General features: G+C 44.2%; 1 protein-coding gene across 9 annotated transcripts in view; it reads left to right on the forward strand.

Moving 5' to 3' along the window:
- Positions 1-18,790, forward strand: part of PCDH15 (protocadherin related 15) — a gene marked incomplete at its 3' end in the record, with an annotated part of 626,608 nt that overhangs the window by 500,178 nt on the left and 107,640 nt on the right. For all 9 annotated transcript variants that reach the window (XM_079312511.1, XM_079312506.1, XM_079312514.1 and 6 more), the window contains 4 exons: positions 3,029-3,222; positions 7,305-7,437; positions 13,079-13,158; positions 17,912-18,005. In XM_079312511.1, the coding sequence (XP_079168637.1) occupies positions 3,029-3,222; positions 7,305-7,437; positions 13,079-13,158; positions 17,912-18,005 (501 nt within the window). The remainder of the gene's footprint in view (positions 1-3,028; positions 3,223-7,304; positions 7,438-13,078; positions 13,159-17,911; positions 18,006-18,790) is intronic.

The raw sequence follows: 18,790 nt of genomic DNA on the forward strand, positions 1-18,790 counted from the left end.
CCTCCTTTTCCTCCCAAGAAAACCAGTCCTAAACCTCCTTTTCCTCCCAAGAAAACCACTCCTACATCTCCTTTTCCTCTATAGAAAACCACTTCTTGCTGCAGCAGAATCCACACCTGTTTTACCAAACTTTTAGTACATTAAATGTTGATGCAATGGAGCTCATCCTGCTGGATGAAAATTTCTTAGGATTGTAAATGAAACCTTGTTTTGTTCTTTTCCCTTTACATTTTAGCCTCTGTTTCTTAAATCTTGTTAACTATGGAGCTCTATCGGGCTGGGACAGCTGGAGATGGGATTTATGGAGTCATACATTATGGCAGCACTTAAACTTTAATTCTGTTTAATCCCAGATTTGATTCCTGTTTTGCCCCCAAAATGTTTTTCAAATCACTTATCTTTCCAAGCATTCCATATTTGTAGGTTTAATTAACCTTCTTAATCTCTGTGCTTGTGTAGTCAATTATTTTTCCTTTTTCATGTCGTCACAGTAAAAACTGGCCTGATTCCAAATCCTGTCATTAAGTCCTCAGGACCCTGTATTTTGCATAAAGGCTTTATTTATCTTTTGTGTCTCTATGTGTTACTTTGAAGTTCAGCAGACAAGGTTTTCACAGCTCTGTCACTTGGGTGGATAATTACTCTCTGCAAGGTTAATTAACATACCCAGGTATGTATAGAAGCTATACAATGAGTGATTATACTAAAGTTTTCATAGGATGCCTCCTTCAGAATTCCAAAAGAAAATAGAGAATGAGGTAGATTTAAAAAAAATTAAAAAAAAAAACTCACACAAATATTAATTTGTTTTTTAAATTTTTAAGAGGAGGTAACCTCTGTTCCATGATTTTTTTAGGACATTTTAAGGATTTATCCTATGCTTACTATACAATGTTAACTCAGATATTGCAGCCTGGGGGTCTATTCTTGTTTTAGTGGCAAGGTTGGTTCCTGCTCTTCTAAATTTTTAGCCATCCTTGGGCAAAGGTGCTTTGCCAATTCCAGGTGGTGTTTGGCAGTTGTAGGTGGAGGTTTGCAGTTGTAGGTGGTGGTTTGGCACTTTTAGGTGATGATTTGCAGCTGTATGTGATGCTTTGGCAGTTCTAGGTGTTTTCTTTGGCAGTTTTGGTGAGTGGTTTGGCAGTTGTAGGTGGTGATGTGGCAGTTTGGGTGGTGGTTTGGCAGCTGTAGGTGGTGATTTGGCAGTTTCAGGTGCTGGTTTGGCAGCTATAGATGGTGATTTGGAAGTTTGGTGTGCTTGTTTGGCAGCTTATAGGTGGTGATCTGGCAGTTTGGCAGCTGTAGGTGTGATTTGGCAGTTTGGGTGCTGGTTTGGCAGTTCTTGGTGGTGGATGGCAGCTGTAGGTGTTGATTTGGCAGTTTGGGTGCTGGTTTGGCAGTTTGGGTGATGTTTGGCAGCCTTGGGCAGTGCTGTGAGAGGCTGTGAGCTGCTGAAGTGCCTGCATTGATCAGTAGGTGATTTTCTATCGAAGTGTGGCAGGGCTGTCAGGGAGTTCCTGTCCCTGACTCAAGGTGTCCCAGGGTGACAGAAGCCTAGAGGCAGAGGCTGCTGTTCAGCTGGCCTTGCCTCAGAGAGTGGCTGTTGATCCTGCCCTTGGCCTTGCAGTCAGTGCTGAGGTTTTCCATCACTGCTGACATCCAGCACTCTCATCCACCATCCCTGCTTGCCCCAGGGCAGGAGTGTTTGTGTCAGAAAAGCCAAGGCACACACCTCTGAAGAAATTGTGCCTCTTCTTTTTCATCCTCACATTAGGATTCCTGCAGAGATCCTTCCTGAGGCTGGGATTACTTTGGACATCCCAGAAAAGCTCTGCTGTCACCCCTGCTAGTGCCCTTTCCCATTCCCCACCTCCCACAGCTTGCCTGGATCTGGGAGCAGCAGAGATCCCCATGGTGCCATCATTCCCTGTAACTTCCATTGCCAGCTGTTGACAGCTGGATGCTGTGGCCTCCTGCATGTTCTGGTGCTGTTCACACCACATTCCTTATGCTCTTTGAGGCAATGTTGAATGAAAACTTACTTAAGGAACCTGTGTACCAGCAAAACAACTCCTAAAGGAGGAAGAGACAACAAGGCCAGGTTGAACAGGGCTTGGAGCAACCTGGGATAGTGGAATGAGTCTCTGCTCATGGCAGGGGTGGAATGGGATGAGCTCTAAGGTCTCTTCCAACCCAAACCACTCTGGGATTTCCTTTCATGCTTCACTAAAAGCAAATATATTCCCTGGCTGATTGTGTGTTTGATTTAGCATGGCTCACTACAGAAATGGGATAAACCCACTGCCTTTCCCAGGAGGAAGAAAAGAACCCCCTCATTTCATTATGTTCACCATTAGAATTTGGGTCTAATACCAGGATTTAGATTTTTCTCAAGTGATTTAAAGACAACGTAGCACTGGGGAACACAGGTTAGTGGTGGCCCTGGCAGTGCTGGGTTAAGAGTTGGATTTGACTGTCTTAGAGGCCTTTTCCAACCTGAATGATTCCATAATTCCAAGTGTGAGAACATCTACCATTGCCCTTCCACTTGGCTGCCATAGCTGCAGGAGCATATTAACACAAACACTGCTCTCCAGCTTTACAGGAGGAGGGCTTGAAATGCCAGGCCTGGATGTGAGACTTCCTGGCACCTTCACAGCTGTCCCCTGGAAAGGTGGAGAGAGGGATGGGAAATAAATAAATACAATCCTCTCATTATTATTGCTACACAGAAATGTCTTCTTCTCCCTTCTGCTTTTATAGAAAGTTAAAGAGAGAATAAACTCTGTCTAAATAAGGTTTCTTAATTTGTATCTTTAAATAAGTGGCTCGCAGTCTTCAGCAAGCAGTTTTTCTCTGCTTCATTGTTTTTACACCTATTGTTCTTCATTTCAGCTGGATCTTGGTTGTGAAGTGCTTACAAATTCCCGTGTGTGTTCCAGATGTTCGTGTCCCCTCTCCTCTCCCTGAGTCACCTTCCCAGCGCCCGTGGGGGCTCCCCTGCTGACCCTGTGGCTTTGCCTTGCAGCTGACAGCCGTGGATGCTGACGAGGGAGCCAATGGCCAGATAGTGTATGAGATCCTGGCTGGGGCTCAGGGGGACTTCACCATCAACGAGCAGACGGGGCTGATCACCATCGCTCCAGGCGTGCTGCTGGCGGTGGGGCGCTCCTACGCGCTCACGGTCAGAGCCTCTGACAGAGCCCCCCCTGCACAGAGAAGGTAACCAGTGCGTCTGCTGGCATCAGGGGCATTGCTCCAGCAGCTCAGCAGCAACACCTGTGCCACTGGACTTTCATAATTTTGTTTGCTTGCCATGGTGTGTTATTTAAAAGCTCCCAGCTGCGCTGTCGTTGCACGCGTCCGTTCAGTCATTGAGGTGAAGGGATGGAAAGAAGGAACCATGTGAGAAGGGAGATGCTTTGTGTTCAGGGAATGCAAAAAGGATACCAAAGAATGGGGTTGCTGAGCTGGGGACCCTTTCCAGATGTAGGGTGTGCGGTGTTCCCACTAAGACTGAAGTTCCTAAGGGCAGAATTATCTCTGTTGACCCCAGCTGAAAAAGACCAGACTGCAAATTTAGGATTTAGGCAGGGAGGGGAACATCATCATCTTCAATGTCTGTTTTAACCCAAACCATTCTATGATCTATAAGTTCAAAAACCAGCAAAAGTATCAAGCCCTGCTTACCTGCTTCTGTGGAATTTGTTCTAAAGGTGGCAGTTGTGCCCAAATGTCATTTCATGAAGCAAGGGAGCAAAAAAATTTCTGTGTCTTCTGGGCCTGGTGTTGATAATGTGCCAACCTCCTTGTCCAAAGAGCATGACAGGGAGGAACAGGAGGTTCCAGCATTTAAACCTCCCACAACTGTAAAGTGAAAACGTCATCTTTAAATGGGAAATGTAAGAAGGAAAAAAATACAAGAGCACAGTTTCAATAATTGGATTTTCCTCAGGACCTGCTGCTTCTGTCATGTCTCCATGAAAGCAGCTCATGCTGTTGTGCACATTTTTATGATTACTGTCCCTTCAACTTGTTCAGTTGTTCATAAAATTAACATCTGGTAGCAGTCCCCTGGTTGAATTTCACTCTCTTTTTTGTCCTGCTTGCTTTTCTGATAAACCCTCTCAATCTGGTAGTAGTCTGCTAGTAGTGCTGAGGAGAAGATTGAGGACAATTACACATTTATTTTGTGTAGTACTTCAGAGTGAAGGCAAAAAATCAGTAATTCTCCTTGAGAGAGTCTAAGATCCCCATGGTGTAGCTCCACACTGCAGCTCTGATTGCCATCAACTCCTTTTGTGCTAGAGAAGCCTTTGTGTTGCCTAAGCATATGTATTTCTGAGGATGGATGTTGGGAGCCTGTGCTTCCTCTTCTGGAAATGTCTTCAAGGCAAATAAGAAGTGGAAAGCTCTTCTAGGATAGCCAAAGTCACCTGAAAAGTAGCTGGGTTTCAGTCTCCCCCTTGCTTATGCACAAAGCAAAACCCAGCCACTGAGCTTGGCAAAGGCTCTGCAGCCTTTGTGAACACAAATTGAAATCAGAATTCAGAATTCTGTGTGGGTTTTTTTGGGTTTGGTTTTTTTTATGGAATGACAGTGTTGGTGAGTGGCTGTGCCCCAACTGAGATTTGGGGTTCGATTATTATTAATTATAATTATTAATCCAAGTTACTAAGATATCATGGAATCATTAAGGTTGGAAAAGACCTCCAAGATCATCAAGTTCAACCTTGTCAACTAAACCACAGCAAGTGCCATGCCCAGTTGTTTCTTGAAAAACCTTCCAGGGCTGGAGATTTCACCCCTTCCCTGCACAGCCCACTCCTGAAGCACAACAATTTCTATGTTTGGGAAATAAATGACAACATTTGAAAACTGAACAATTTCAGGTCAGACGTTAAGCTTTTCACAATCCCTCAGACTCCTGGACATGGGATTCATATCACTTGGTGATACAGAGCTCTGCTGGACCAAGTCAAGATAGGTGGGTCTGTTTGGATGGAGATCCATTCATCACAGATTTTATAATTGGTCAGAGCAGCTGTGGCTGCCCCTGGATCCCTGGCAGTGTCCAAGACCAGGCTGGATGGGGCTTGGAGCAGCCTGGGATAGTGGAAGGTGCCTCTGACCATGGCAGGGGTGGCACTGGATGAGTTTAAGGTGCTTTCCAGCCCAAACCATTCCATGATTCCATGTGGAGATTATTTAACCAGAGATGGGAGTGCAGTTGACTTTCAATCAGCTGGTGGGGCACAAAAGCCGTTTTTCCATACTGGAGTGATTTTGGGAGCTCTCCACAGTTTCCAAATGCTGTTCTGGTCTCTATGTATTCACCTGCAAACACCAGCTGAGCTGATTAACTCAGCTCCATCTCCTTCCCCTTCCCATGCCAAAGGAGATTTTTCCAGCTCCCTAACTGGGCTATAAGCCACACAAAATACTTGGGGGGGGGGGGGAAATACAAGGTGTTAATAAAAAACAGATTGGAATTGCAAAAAAAATGCATTTACTATTAGAGTGCTTTTAGTTTGCAGATCCTTAGACTTCTAATAGTTTCCTAATCTTCTTCTTTTACTTTTGTGATTTTGCCTTAAATATTTGAAGGAAAATTGCTTACTGTTCCTAGAATCCCAGAATGGTTTGGGCTGGGAGAGATCTTAAAGCCTGTTCTCAGGGCAGGGACACCTTTCACTGTCCCAGGCTGCTCCAGCCCCATCCAGCCTGGCCTTGGACACTGCCAGGGATCCAGGGGCAGCCACAGCTGCTCTGGGCACCCTGTGCCAGGGCCTGCCCACCCTCCCAGGAACAATTCCTTCCCAATATCCCATCCATCCCTGCCCTCTGACACATTCCCTGTGTCCTGGCATTGAATCCTGTCACTGTGTGTGTGGATGTGCCCTGAGGGGCAGAGTCCCTTCTCTGGGGGTGTCATTTGTCCTTCTGGACAGCAATTTCTTATCCTGGAGCTTGTGTGACAGTGTCTGTGGGGTGTGTGACAGTCCCCAATAGGTTGCTCTCAGCCCTGGGGTTGCTGCAATGCTCTGTCCAGCTCCCGTCAGTGACCCAGACCTGCAAAACCTGCTGGGAAAGGGCAGTGGGCAGTGGTGACTGTGCTCAGCCACAGTTTTGGGTAACTAATTACAAACATTGATCACTAATGTGTTGTTTTCATATTCAGTAAGCTGTTCAGTTAATGCAGCAGCTGTTTCAACAATAAATGGCCCTCTAAAAAGCCTTGGAGTTTGCTAGCCCTGCAAGAAGCAGCTCTTTAGGTTCCTGATTTTCTTCTCCCTGCCTCTTCCTGCCCCACCTCCAAAAAACGGGGACAAATGCCTTTGGATTCTTTCCTACAGCCCTAAAACCTGAGATTTTTCAACTTTGTCTGAGGATTTATGAGGGGAGAAGCTACACCTGCAGCACAGCATTTGCTCTTCTTCTCAACGATTTGTTCTGGGGTGGGGATGTTGTGCTGACATCCAGGAGGGAAGGCAGGTGGGATAATGAAGCAGAGAGGCAAGAGGAAGATCCCTTTAAGTCAGATTTTTAATCTTCCATTTCCAGGGGGACTCCTGGCTCCCTTTTTCAAGGGTGTTGGATATCAAGTGGGTCTACAGGATGATCTGTGCAGTGTGTTCAGTGTCAGTGTCCCCAAGAACTTTCAATATTCCACTTGGAATGCTGTTTGCAGTCAAACAGGGGGACAGTGGTTCAGTCCCACTGAAGGGTTTGCCAGGGATCTGTAACATCCTGCAGTGCCACTGCTCTGAAATGGGATTTACTGCTCTGAAATGGGGATTATTGACTCTCAGCATCACAGCAGCCTGACAGAGTTGTGTGCATCTCTTGTCCCAGGATGATCCTCTGCCAGCATTCCCTGCTCCCTCTTTGCCAAGGAAAGGAAGCAAACTGACTGCCAGCAGGATGCTCCAGGCGTGGCTGCTGTGCATGGCAGGAGCAGTTCCCAGCTTGGAATTGGTGCTGGTCCCACAGAGCACACAGTGCATTGAGAGCTGTTTGTTTGTGCAGTGTGCACTGATACCTCACTGCTCTGTTTTTGAAAGAACACCACTTTGGGCTGCTTTGGGGGAAATTATTGAGCTTTTCTTCCTATTCATGTGGCAGCCTTTTGAAACAGAAGGAAAAATATGTTCTGAAGCTTTTAGAGGAGCAAAGGGAGGCTGTTAGAGCTCAAGTACACCATGTGTGAAGCAGCCAATGTGCTGCCTTGTGGATTTGGTTTATTGATTCTGACTGACTGGTTTTGACTGGCTTTGACTGGTTTTTCCCCCCTTGCCCTGCAGGAGCTCCATCACCACTGTTTACATCGAGGTGCTGCCCCCCAACAACCAGAGCCCTCCACGCTTCCCACAGCTGATGTACAGCCTGGAAGTGAGCGAGGCCATGAGGATCGGTGCTGTTCTGCTAAACCTGCAGGTACAGAGGCTTCCCTGGCACTCCCTGAGGGTGGAGAAACCTCCTCCACCTTCCTGCCCTCTGTGTCCATGCCATGCACAAGCCAGTCCTTACATTCAGGGGGAAAAGGGGCAGTTCAAAGGGACTGAAAATTATTTCGTTTTGATCAACGGCCCCTTTACATAGAGGAAAAGGGCTCACTTGGCTATTTCTGTTACTTCTTTTTTTGATTTAAATATTGTAAAAGATGCTGTAGGCTGCAAATGGCACTGCCTGGAGAAGCTGTGGCTGCCCCTGGATGCCTGGAAGTGTCCAGGGTCAGGCTGGATGGGGCTTGGAGCTGCCTGGGAGAGCGGATACTGTCCCTGCCCATGGCAGGGGGTGGAGGGAGTTAATCTTCAAAATCCCTTCTGATCCAAATCATTCTGAGATTCTGTGATAATTATATTAGAAAAAAATTCTGTGCATGGCTGGAAACTTGAAAGGTCTGTGATTTCTCTTGTTAAAATCTCTCTATATATTTGCCAGCAGATCAGAGGAGCTTCAGCACCTCATTCAGGGGGAATTTCAGCAAGATTTTTGACAATTTGCCTTCACTAGCCTGTCATTCTTAAAAAAAATGCCTGAGGATATTTCTACCCCTTGGTATGTGTAGCAGCAGGCTGAGAAGGAGCAGAGATCCCAGTGCTGCCAGGCTCAGGATTAGTGGGACCCTGTGCACTGGGATCAGGGGTCATGGCACAGCCACTGGCCAGGTCGAGGAGCAGGAACATCCCTCCTCCTCATGCACCAGGACCAGACCTCCCCTTGTTGCACTCATGGATAAAAATCAGTTCTCTCCCTCACTTATTTACTGTTACTTATTTACTATATTGTGTTCTGCCCAAAAACCAGCTGTGCAAAATAGGGAGATAAATGGCAACTCTTTATTGAGGCTTTTTTTTTTTTTTTTTTGAGGGATCAGGAATTTACTTAATGCTGTGCTTAGCAGTAGTGCAATAAAGGAGCTCTAATTAACTCACTGAAACAGGTGGATGGAAAAGCTCCTCTAAATGGTTTCCTGCTGAAAGACTGGGATTATTCTGGCTGGTTAAGCTCATAGAGTCACTTGTGCTGAGGGAGGATGACTAATTTAGCTCAGTGCTGCCAATTAACTCCTGGCAGATCCGTGGTGCCTGCAGGAGGGAGCAGTGGAAGGGCCAGGCTGTGCAGGAGCCTTCTCCTCCCCAGTGAGAGACACTTGGGGTTGGAAGCCCCAAAGAGGAACAGGAGCCAGAAACACGCTGAGAAACAGAAACATTTGTGTTTCCTTGACAGGTGCTGGAATCTCTGGCTGAGGGCCTGAGGGATCTTTGGAGGCAAAAAACCTGTTGGCAGGTTTTAGTGTTGAAGGATTTGATGGGATTTAATGTGGTTGGAAAGTGAAGCTCCAGTGGAATAATCTGGTTTAATGTTTCACTAAAGCCAAACAGCCCATTTTGTGCTGGCCCTGCTGAGGGACCTCGAGGGCTGTGCCCAGTGCTGGAGAGGCTCGAGCTGTGTCCAGGCAATGGAACAGAGCTGGAGAAGGGGCTGGAGCCCCAGGAGAGGCTGAGGGAGCTGGGAAAGTGCTCAGCCTGGAGGAAAAGGAGGCTCAGGGGGGACCTTGTGGCTCTGCACAACTCCCTGCAGGAGGGGACAGCCAGGGGGGGTCGGGCTTGTGCTGCCAGGGAACAGGGAACAGGACACGGGGAAACGGCCTCAAGCTGTGCCAGGGGAGGCTCAGCTTGGACATTGGGAGGAATTTGTGCATGGAAAGGGTGCTCAGGCCTTGGCAGGGGCTGCCCAGGGAGGTTTGGAGTGCCCATCCCTGGAGGTGTCCAAGGAAGGCTGCAGGTGGCACTCAGTGCTCTGGGCTGGGGACAAGGTGGGCACTGGGCACAGCTTGGGCTCCATGGGCTGGGAGGGATTTTCCAGCCTCAGGGATCCTGCATTTATGAAAATATTTGATTGTTAAATCCAAATATACTTGGCTTTAGCTTTGGTGGCTAGCCCAGGACTGAATCTCTTGTAGGTCTGGTAGTCCTCAATCTGAAATGTGGAAGATGGAGAGGGACTTTTTACAGAGGTCTGGAGTGCTGGGACACAGGGAATGGCTTCCCACTGCCAGAGGGCAGGGATGGATGGGATATTGAGAAGGAATTGTTCCTGGGAGGGTGAGCAGGCCCTGGCACAGGGTGCCCAGAGCAGCTGTGGCTGCCCCTGGATCCCTGGCAGTGTCCAAGGCCAGGCTGGATGGGGCTGGAGCAGCCTGGGATAGTGGAAGGTGTCCCTGACCATGGCAGGGGTGGCACTGGATGGGCTTTACTGATCCCTCCCTACACAATTCCAAGTCCAGCTCCCTCATCCTGCGTTAAAACCTCCATCTATACTAAACGACTTCTCCTGTGTGCAGGATATTTTTGTTTTCATCTTCATTTATTCCTGGTTATGTAAAATCTACCAGGACATTGTTGACATTCATAAACTGAGTATTTAAGTTTCTGAAATCCTGTGATGTCTTTTCCAGGCAACAGAAAGTTCCAAATCAGGCACCTTGGTTTGGGTTTTGTGGAATTCTAGCAGTGCCTTTAAGTATTGTCTGTGTTCCATCAATGATATGGAATATCACCTTAAATATTGTACAAGTGTTTTCACATTTAAATTTTCACACTGATGTTTCTTTTCCTGAGCCTTATCAATTCAATCAGTGTTTGGGTTAGTGCAGATTAAGAAATTATTCTTTTGTGGCTCTTTCTTAGTAATAATTTGGTAGTTCTGCATACAGCAGGAGGGTTGCAAAATCCTGGAGAGTGCCTGAAAAACTTCGAGTATTTCCAATTGCCAAATCTGAAGATCTTCAAAATATTAGGGTCAGTAACAATGCAAATGTAGCTGCTTTAAATTTGCCCTTTAGACTGTGGAAAAATAAAATTCACTTTTTTCTTGTCCATTAAAATTTCTTATGCTGATGATGGAGGACTTTATTTCTTTCTTATCCCCTTATTTATTTTCTAACCACACCCGGTTGGTCTTGACTGGTGTTTTAATTAACAACATTTGAGATTAATGCAATATTAAATGATCTCCACTGCATTAATTTGTAAATAAACCTCAGAGTTTATTGCATGCCTGGGAGGCGTTTATGGCTTCATGTTCTGCCAGCCATTATTAATTAAAATATGCAAATGCTGTCATTTTTCTGGGAGCCTGCAGAAAAAATAGGGCCATTAGCAGGGTCCAGTTATGTGCTGAACAAGGAGCTACATGGAATTGTTGTGTGCAATTTATGGAGTCATTCTATGCCATTGATCTGGAAAAAATCAGGAATAGGTTGCTCTTCTCCCTTGCCTTTGGTAGTTTTATTCTGAACATAAGAAATTCATGTTCTTTGCTTTTAAAGAAAGCAGGAGTTTTTAAAATCAGTTATATAACTTTCCCTCCCCTTTTTATAAGCTTGTTGGTTTGAAGGTGGATTTTCTGTGGGGATAAAGAGGAAACTAAACCAACAACAGCCAGTCTTTGATTTTTTGGCTTTCTGAGAGCCCCCTGACTTTTTATGAGATAATGCAGACCATAATGATCCCCCTAAGAAAACTTAATGTGAAGGGAGAGCAGGATGCCCTGCAGGGAAGATAAAAGGAGGACAAAGGGCTAAAGACCAGAGGAACTGTGGGGTTCTGGTAATTTAGGATCAAGGACAGTCCTCAGAGATGCCACCTCCTCACATTGTCTGCCCCCAGTGTTTGTAGCATTGTGTGTTCCTTGGCTCAGATCCTGACTGTTCATATCCTCAGGCCAAGGAGATCCAAATTCCACCCACACCTCCTTACACTCAGTGCCACCCATGGAATTTATAAGCAATTTTCCCAGTTCTGTCCACTGATGTTGTGGATGGGAATACTGATCAGTTCTGGGAGAGCTGTACACACCCATGCAGAACTGAGTCAGTACTAACACTATCCCACTACTGCTTGGCCTAATTTTGATGATGGATTTAATTCTGCTTAATCCCACCCTTCATTTGGAGACTGTGTTGTCAGAACTCCATTGGGAAAATGTCCCATCAAGCCTTCACCATGGCTCAGCTGCTTTATTGATCCAGTTTCTGCCGTGTTCAAGAGACATGTCCTGTTGGAAAATAAGATTAAATTGCTTCAGCATCCTTCTGTTCTAGAGAAATTTAATTCTGTGTTATCCATCTGCATATTGGCATTGCAGGGAACTTACAAATAATTTGGATATTTGTGGGTTTCTGGGAATTGCACTTCACCTGCCTGCATGATTTCCTGGCTCATTCCTCCATGAAAGATAGACCTTGGGTTTGCCCTCCAGCATTTTGCTCTCTGGGAATGCTCAAAAAAAAACCCCAGTGGCATTGGATTGTTCCAGGTCCCTTCTGTACACCAGGATGGACTTCACAGGCTTGAATTACAGCACCTGATTCAAAGATATTCTGTTTATGAACATCTTCTCTGCCTGACACTTGCCCAGCTCTCAGCTGAAATTTTGCCCCAGTTAATTTAGTTTGGAGCTGGAACAGGGGCTTTTTTACTTCTTGATCTTCTCCACTCATCTCTTCTGTTTCCAAACTTCTCAGGTTCTCTCTGCAACTTAAACATTTCTTTTGTTATCCTTTGTGTTCTCCCCTGTTTCCATTCCAATTTTGCCTTGACTTTTTCTGACTGTGTCCCCATCCAGTTTTTCTTGCTCTTCTTAGCCCTGATCCCTTCCATCCTTAGCCCCTGATTTTTATTTGGCTAAGCCAGGTTGTTTTCTTACTGCATTCCCTGCTCAGCCTTCACATTTAAATGGTTTGTGCTTCTGCTCTTAATTCTGGGGGGTATTTGAGTTAAGGTTTTTGTTATTTTTCTTGGGTTTTTATTTTAAAAGCTGCATTTTTAGGTGGTCAGCTCAAAGCTACACAGCCCTTGATTGTGGTGCACAGCAGTAATTTGACAGGAGCAAGGTGAGGGTTGGCCTCTTTTCTTGTAGACCAGAGGAAATGGCCTCAGGTGGCACCAGAGAGACATCAAAAGTAGTTTATTCAACTTTTGAAATATTTTTTTTTCTACCTAATAGGTGCAATATTCTATTTTGGTTCTGTTAATGTCTGTTCTTAATGGTCTTACCCTGATCTTCACCAGCCCTAAAGCAAATTAGTGTAGAAGTGGAATACTGCAGTTGGAACTCAGTGGGAGCATCAGCCAAAGATTTGGATTCTAATAAAATAACAGAAAGAGGGATCTTGATAAGAAGGCAAAATGAAGAATGGGAAAGAAAGGAAAAAAAAAATTCAGTCTAATCTGTGTGGAGCTGCAGAAAATCGAAGCAAATGATTAAAGCCTGGATTTTCACAACTCATGCTGCTGTAATATAGCTGTAATTGATAATTAGGTAATTACTAATAATTAATAGTAATTCTTTTCCTGCATTCAGGATATTTTCATTTCTGTGCAGCATAGGAATTCTGATGTGCTCCAGCTTTATCCTGAGTAGCCCATCAATAACCAGAGTTGTTTTAGAAACAGGAATTGGTGTCATCCCTGTGGAAATTTTCCTAAAACTTAATTCCCCAGTTTCTACATGGAAGGGAAGAAACTTTTCCACTGACTGAATTTTATCCTCTTTTCCTTCCCTAAAGGCTTTTGATAGAGAGGGCGACCCCATCAAATACCTCATTCAGAATGGAGATCCTCAGCAAGTTTTTAATCTCTCTCAAAGGTAAGTGGGAAACCCTTGGAAAACAGACTTGGGACTTGTCAGTCCAGGGAATGGAGGAGCTGAGAGAAAAGGGTTGTGCTCAGATACCTTCAACTGCTCCTTTGAGGGGCTGTCAGCCAGTAATGAGAGCTCTGTGAGCCAAATTCCACTATGGGGTTTGTCACTGGCCACTGTTTATTTATTTTAAACACTTTAGGTGAAGGAAACTCACTGAGGTGGAAAGATTCTGTTTAAAAGAGTGGCCAGGGATTAATTAAAACCCTTTTACCTGTCAGCTCCTGACTAATAACAGGGACAATTTTTGCTTTAATTTCCTGACTTGTTATAGTTTAGCCTGTAGTGAAAAGTCTTTTGAGCATTGTTTAAGATCTGTATTTTACTCAAATTGAATTTCAGCTTTTATAGAGAGAAAAATAGAGGGTTTGTTATGAAACATTAGCACCAGATTGGTCTGTGCCTGGCCCACCACCCTTTATTTTACCTATTATTAGTTATTAATTTGTCTGCCATTAATTATTATTTGCAATTCAAAGTATCCTTTTCCTTGCAGGAGGAAAGGAGGGTGGTGAGCTGATTTCCCACAATAAATGATGGGCAGAAGTAACCTGGGTTTTACTAATTCCTGGTGCAAAATGATTCTAATTTGGTGTGAGGGAAAGATTGCAAACCTAAATACCCAAACCTCCTGAGACAGGTTTGTATGTTCTGAGTGAGCTGTGGATGATAAATCTCCCATTGATGGAGAATCAAATCCTTCAGGAAACAATGGGAATAAAGCCTTGAAGATGCCAGGGGGTGCTGGTGCTCTCATCCACCAGGATTGATAAAGATTTGGCAGGTGAGGGAAGGGACACCTTGGAGAGGGGACACTCCTTCACTGGAGTGGCCAGAGCAGGGATTGAAGTTGGGCTGCTGGTGTTAGCCATGCCTTGGGATTGGAGTTTTGTAGGGACCTTGCAACCCTTTCCTTAACATGGAGAAACTCAACCTGACCTCCTCTGGCACCTTTAGAACTTGGATAATCCACAAGAGCAACATGAGAGACACTTCAGAGAGGGATTGCAGGGGTAGTAAAGAAGGATTTGTTGCTTTAGAAGGTGAATAATCCACCCTGGCTACATGAGAGATGTTCCAAAGGGGGGCTGCAGTCTTAGTAAAGCACCATGTTTTAATTTTAACATGAAAAATCCCACCTGGCTGCACAAGAGATACTCCAAAGGGATCATTCAGTGATCACAGCACCCTTCATACCACACCAAGAAGTTCTTCACACCAGAGAGGCTTAAAACATCTGTGGAAATCCAGGCCAGCTCCTGACACGAAGATCCTCTGGAACCCATGTGTTGTCCAGCTTGGGATGTGAGCAGGGTGGCCATACCCAGAAACCAAGCTGTTAAAGGTGGTATAGGAATGAATTCCCAACTGGAATTCCTGCTCCATCCCTTCACCCCCCTCCTCTGGGACCCTTGGGAGGCCTGACTCCCCCAGCCTTGCAGCCCCCACAAATCTGAGCACTTTTGGGGCTCAGTGCTCAGCTCTGCTCCAGCACCTTGTGGTAAAAAAGAAGTTATTTGAAGTGTTTTCCCCTTCCTTTTCCTTTGGAAAAGGCTTTGTGCCAAGTTTCCTCCAGCCTTTCACCTTTTTTCTGGATACTGAAATATGTTGATTGATTAAAGGAGGATTAGTATTAAATTAAACATCTTTGATGTGGGTGGTGTAAGGCCACAGGAATTTATCTTAATTTTGGATGCTTGAAGGCCAAGGCAGAGCCCATGACCAGGATTCTCTCTCCCTTTTCTGGATTCTTGTTTTCCTTCCTGGAACTTACAGTTAACTCCAGTGTAATTCCTGCCTGGCAGCACAAGGTCTGGATACTCCAAATTCCACAAACACAGGGTATTGATAATCTAGGATATATAATTTAGGGTATTTATAATTTAACCTGCCTTTTGAATGATGCTCATCTATTGAAACAGACAGTCAAGTGTAATTTTTCCAGGGGTAGGAAGGAGATAAAAAAGGGGATGTGGCAGACAGTATTGGAGAAATGCACATGGATTCATGCAGTATTTGATGTCAGTATTCTATTCTCAGCTCCACTTTAATATATATATTTTTAATTAATAATTTACCACTTAAGTTTTTTATGTTTTATTTACTCTTTCTTCCCCCTAAAATTTTTTGTTTGTATTTTCTTGCAGTGTTTTGAACCAATGCTGAAAAGTAGATATTTCTATATAACATAAATAATTTAATACATATATTTAATGTATTAAATATATTAATTTATAGTCACATGCTTACCTATTATGGCTGATTGCTTTGCCTTCTTGTGGGCCATATTTTTGTGCTAAACCAAGAATTTTCATTAGTCTAAATAGAGTCTTAATAATCAGATTGGGATTAGTAACCCAATTATGACTCTAATCAAGTAACTAAAATTTCAAATATAATATGTTTTATTATGTGTATATTGGTAGATATAAAATATGGATCATGTCCTTTATTTTTTAACATTTTTCTGTGGATAATCATATGAATATCCATATACATGTATGGTTTAATGATATATAGCTGTTATATTTGTAGTTATAATAACAGACCTATATATAAAATTATATATATAACAAATAGAGATATATATTTAAAATAATAATATGTGGCTATATAAAATATATCAATATATCAAGAAGAAGTTACTATATATAAAACGTCTATAAGTGTATATTTTAAATAACAATATGTGGTTATATATGTAAGAATATATAAATATATGCAGAAACTCTCTCAGGTCTATCCCTTTTTATGGTGCTGCACTTTGCCCTTTCTCTTTGGAGCATCATTTTCCCTGGATCAGGAATTCTCTGCATGTGGAATCCTGCTCTGGAAGAAGGAGGAGGATGCTGGAGGTTCCATTCTCTTCTCCTCAGGATCCAAGACATGTCAGCTCCAAATTTAGTGGGTTGAAAAACAAACACAAAATTAATTTACCCCTGGTTTTTACCAAGTTCCAGGGAAGTATTTTAGATTCAATGAAAATTTTCCTTTTTGAAGGAAGCTCAACAGGACACAAACCCAAGTTTTCACCACAAGGCAGATGGCATCTCCTGAAAATATGATTGAAATATTATTTTGACCACTAACCTTTCAATCCTAGGGCAGAATGGTGCTCTCATTCCCAGTTCTCACCAATTTCTGTGGTATTTACTGGAACAGCTTCCCAGGAAGTGTTGGGATTTGTTTCTGTTGGAGAAAGTCTTGGCCTGAAGACAGTTTCCTGAGATCTTCTCTGAGAGTAGGAAATTAGAGAAGGAATGCTACAGATATTTATAATTTAGGAGGAAAACCCCTGATTAGGTCCAGGTGTGACACATCCAAGTGTTCTGGAGAAGTGCAGCCAGGGAGACCTCCTGGTTTGGTGGGAATTTGTGCTTTGGTTTGGATTTTCTGTTTCAATAAAACCTCTGCACAAGTCACTGTTCATGCTCTGGGTCCTGAATATCAAATGTGGGTACAGCAAATAAAATTTAGAGCTGTGCTTGACCACTGCTTGTGTCTGATCCATCCACTGGCAATGGAATAACACATGGGAAGCCACAGGATCTCCAGATCCCAGCTGATGTGAATTTTGGGCTGCAAAACTTGTGGTGTTACATCTTTGGTAAGATACTTGGTGGAATTCCATGGGAGAAGCTGGCTGAGACCACTGTCACCCTGGATCCATAATTGTTAAATGCCCTGTGGATTCAGGAGAGGTGTCATCACTTTGTCACAACCTTGCTCAGGTTTCAGCAGGCACCAAGAGCATGGAAATGAAATGTGGAGCTTTGGGACAGCTCAGGGCTCTGATGCTAGCTCAGTTAAGGAGCACTGAACTTCCTTAGGCAGGATTGTCCTCACTGTGCCTTCCTAATCCTTCCTAACATAGAAGTAATGAGGCTGTTGTGGGGTCTTGTCCCTCTGGGTGGCTTCCAGAGATCAGATCAGAGGAAAAATCCAAATTGTTTCATTTGTCAGCAGTTACAGGAATTCACAATGCTTTCAAACATTGTTTAATGTGGCTTTCAATTAACCCTTCTTTTGTTGTCCTTTTAAAATAGGTTTCAATAATCACAACATCTGAAATCCCTGGAAGTGCCCCAGGACAGGCTGGATGGGGCTTGGAGCAGCCTGGGACAGTGGAAGGTGTCCCAGCCCATGGCAGGGGTGGCACTGGAGGAGCCTTAAGGTCCCTCCAAACCCAAAACACTCTGGGATTTGTTTTTCCCCACCCTTTTGCCTGCAGTACTGTTTAATTATTAGTTACACAATGTGTCACTTTCCCCAGTACCCTCTCCATGAAAAGACTCACCCTGAAGTCTCTGTGTGCTGTATTCCCAGAGTTTCCTGCTCAGTCCTGCTGTTTATCAGGACTCCTCAGTGATTAATCCCCTTCTTGTCCTTGTCTCTTCCCATTTATTGCAGCATTAATAGTAAAAATACTAAATAAACATGCTTTGATAATGAAATAGCTGAAGTGCAGCAGGAACAAACCAGGGTGCTGTGTTCGGTGGAGCTCTAGCTTTTGTGGTTTTACTAGGCTGATGCTTTAATCCAGGATTATTCCGGTATCCAAGTGGAGAGCATTAGCAACTGGCTCATGGTTTTCCTTGGCCTGAAAGCTCCTACAAAGAGGAGCCTTCATGTCAGCCAGGTGCTCCTAGAGCTCTCCCAGCTGCTCTGCTAACATGTCCTGGTTTTGTTCTGTCCCCAGCTCTGGCCTGCTGGCCTTGGCAAAGCCCCTGGACAGAGAGAGCACTGACCGCTACATCCTCATCGTCACGGCCTCGGACGGCCGGCCCGACGGGGTGAGTGTCCTGCCTGTCCTGCCACCTCCACCTGCCCCCACTGGGGCTTGCCATGCACCTTGGCCAGACCTGTCTCCATATGGGACACTTCTTCTCTGTGTCACTGCCTTTGATCGTGGACTAAGGGATTTTGCTGCTGCTTTGTGTTATTCTTTGCTGTGCATTCACGGATGTTCATCTGTTTCTTCTCTATTCAATAGCTGCTCCTCTTCTTTCTTTCTCCCAGGTGTGGAAACTGAGTTAGTCATTTGTACTTTATCCAGCTCTTTTCCACACCTGACTGTCCAGCTCTCCAGAAAAATCTTGGAAAAATCCCAATTTTTTTTATCAGGAGCTATCTCCAGTCTTCTGTGTTTGCACCAATCCATGACCCCACAACCAACCCCATCAACTGCTGCTCACACTTGTGATAATAATATAACAGTACACACACACCCACACACACACATATAGAAAAATATATAATAGTATAACAAAATAGTCATTTATTTCAAATTTCCAATTAAATAAAAAAACCCAAACAATTTTCCTATTAAAAACCCATTTCCTAAAAGGGTGGACTATTTGAGGATACATGTTTATTGATCAAGCAGAGGCAATGGAATAATTTTTCCTGTAAGTTTGCAGCTGGATTCTGCAAGGTACTTGGGAATGTAGCAGCTCTTACATGGAACAATAGCACAGGTGGGGGAGAAATTTCTGTACCTTCTGTATAAGGGCAGATCTAAAATAATAACACTAATAATTAATAAATAACAATGCATGATCTGGGCTATTCTAGAAGG

Source organism: Erithacus rubecula (genome assembly GCF_903797595.1).
Source record: "Erithacus rubecula genome assembly, chromosome: 9".
In the NCBI taxonomy this organism is placed as follows: domain Eukaryota; kingdom Metazoa; phylum Chordata; class Aves; order Passeriformes; family Muscicapidae; genus Erithacus; species Erithacus rubecula.